At 34.9% G+C, this 1,282-nt stretch overlaps 1 protein-coding gene across 2 annotated transcripts in view; it reads left to right on the top strand.

Annotated features, from left to right (window-relative positions):
* Window positions 1–926, top strand: part of RNGTT (RNA guanylyltransferase and 5'-phosphatase) — a 305,143-nt gene extending 304,217 nt beyond the window's left edge. For both annotated transcript variants that reach the window (XM_018554362.1, XM_018554360.1), the window contains one exon: window positions 265–926. In XM_018554362.1, coding sequence (XP_018409864.1) covers window positions 265–428 — 164 coding nt within the window. In that variant the 3' untranslated portion in view covers window positions 429–926. The remainder of the gene's footprint in view (window positions 1–264) is intronic.
* Window positions 927–1,282: the final 356 nt, after the last annotated feature.

Genomic DNA, 1,282 nt, shown 5'->3' on the forward strand with positions numbered 1-1,282 from the left:
CCCAAATAGCATTTCCAGAAAAAAAAAAAAATTAGAAGTGGCAGTCTCCACATTTCTCTCAGCATGGGCTTCTTTCTTGAACTGGGAATTTTGTAGAATAGAAGAACAAATGTGTTTTTGTGTAAATGACCATGAAATTCCACCATACATGTTTTTTTATTTAACACACTTTATTGCTTAAAAAAATTTGTGTAATATATATATATATAAGAAAGATTTTAGTTATTTTGGTATTTTGTAACATCTGCACATTTTGTTTTATAGCTGTTTGTAACAGTATCCAGAATCCAGTAACCAAGGAAATGCTGTTTGAATTAATTGACCGATTAACAGGAGTTACTCAGGGACAGATTCGAAAGCACTCTATGGATCCAGATGCTGAACTTATGCCCCCACCTCCACCCAAAATTTCACGGGTTGTTAACTGAGATGCACATTATGTGAAGCAAAGAGAATTCATGTCCACATGTTCCAATGCCACATTCTTGCAATAACTACCTTTCCATAGAAAGAATGACTTTTTGAACTCAGTTTGTAGCTCTCTTAATTTTACAGAGATACCTTCTCAAAATGCACATCAAAGACTACGTGCATCTACCTTGACTCCAACTTGCGAAAAATGCAAAGCATCAAATCACAGACTTCGAAAGGTTTTTTTCCCCCAAAATGACCTGGAAGAACTCTCAGCTTGAAGAACTCAACTTTGTTTTTTCTTCTGTATTGTCCACCTTAGATATAAAAGGATAGCTCCTCTTCTATCCTTAAATATATTTTTATTTTATTTAATTGGTTGGTGTATGTTAACAATTATTTAATGTGCATTTCTTTTTCAGTATTTCAACAGGAAACGACCGGCTTTAAATAGTGTTTCACTTGTATAGAAAACAACGTTGTCTAGTTTCGCCTGTTTTAAATTTTGCTTCATATTTTCAGATTAAAAAAAAAAAAGTGGACATTTGAATCTGTGTATTTTTCTGTACCTCTATTATTCAATGTAACGCTGGCCTTAAGAGCTTTGCTGTGACTACCTTGGCAGTAAGTAGTAAACAGGTAAGTACTTCCAGTCTTTAGGTTTATGAAAAATAGTTCCCAGCATGCTGGGGAATATGTTAAGTTAATGATAGCTCATACATTTAACAGTCCTTTCCAGTTGCAGTTTGGAAAACATCTACAGTAGAAATAGTTATGTCTCTTAGGTTCAATGAAGGACACAGCTGAATCTTCACTACCTCATAGGGAATGGTAGTGTTCCTGATGGCTTGTCCCACCTAGGGTGCGACAC

This window comes from Nanorana parkeri, unplaced genomic scaffold (assembly GCF_000935625.1).
Source record: "Nanorana parkeri isolate BGI_ZX_2015 unplaced genomic scaffold, ASM93562v1 scaffold154, whole genome shotgun sequence".
Classification (NCBI taxonomy): domain Eukaryota; kingdom Metazoa; phylum Chordata; class Amphibia; order Anura; family Dicroglossidae; genus Nanorana; species Nanorana parkeri.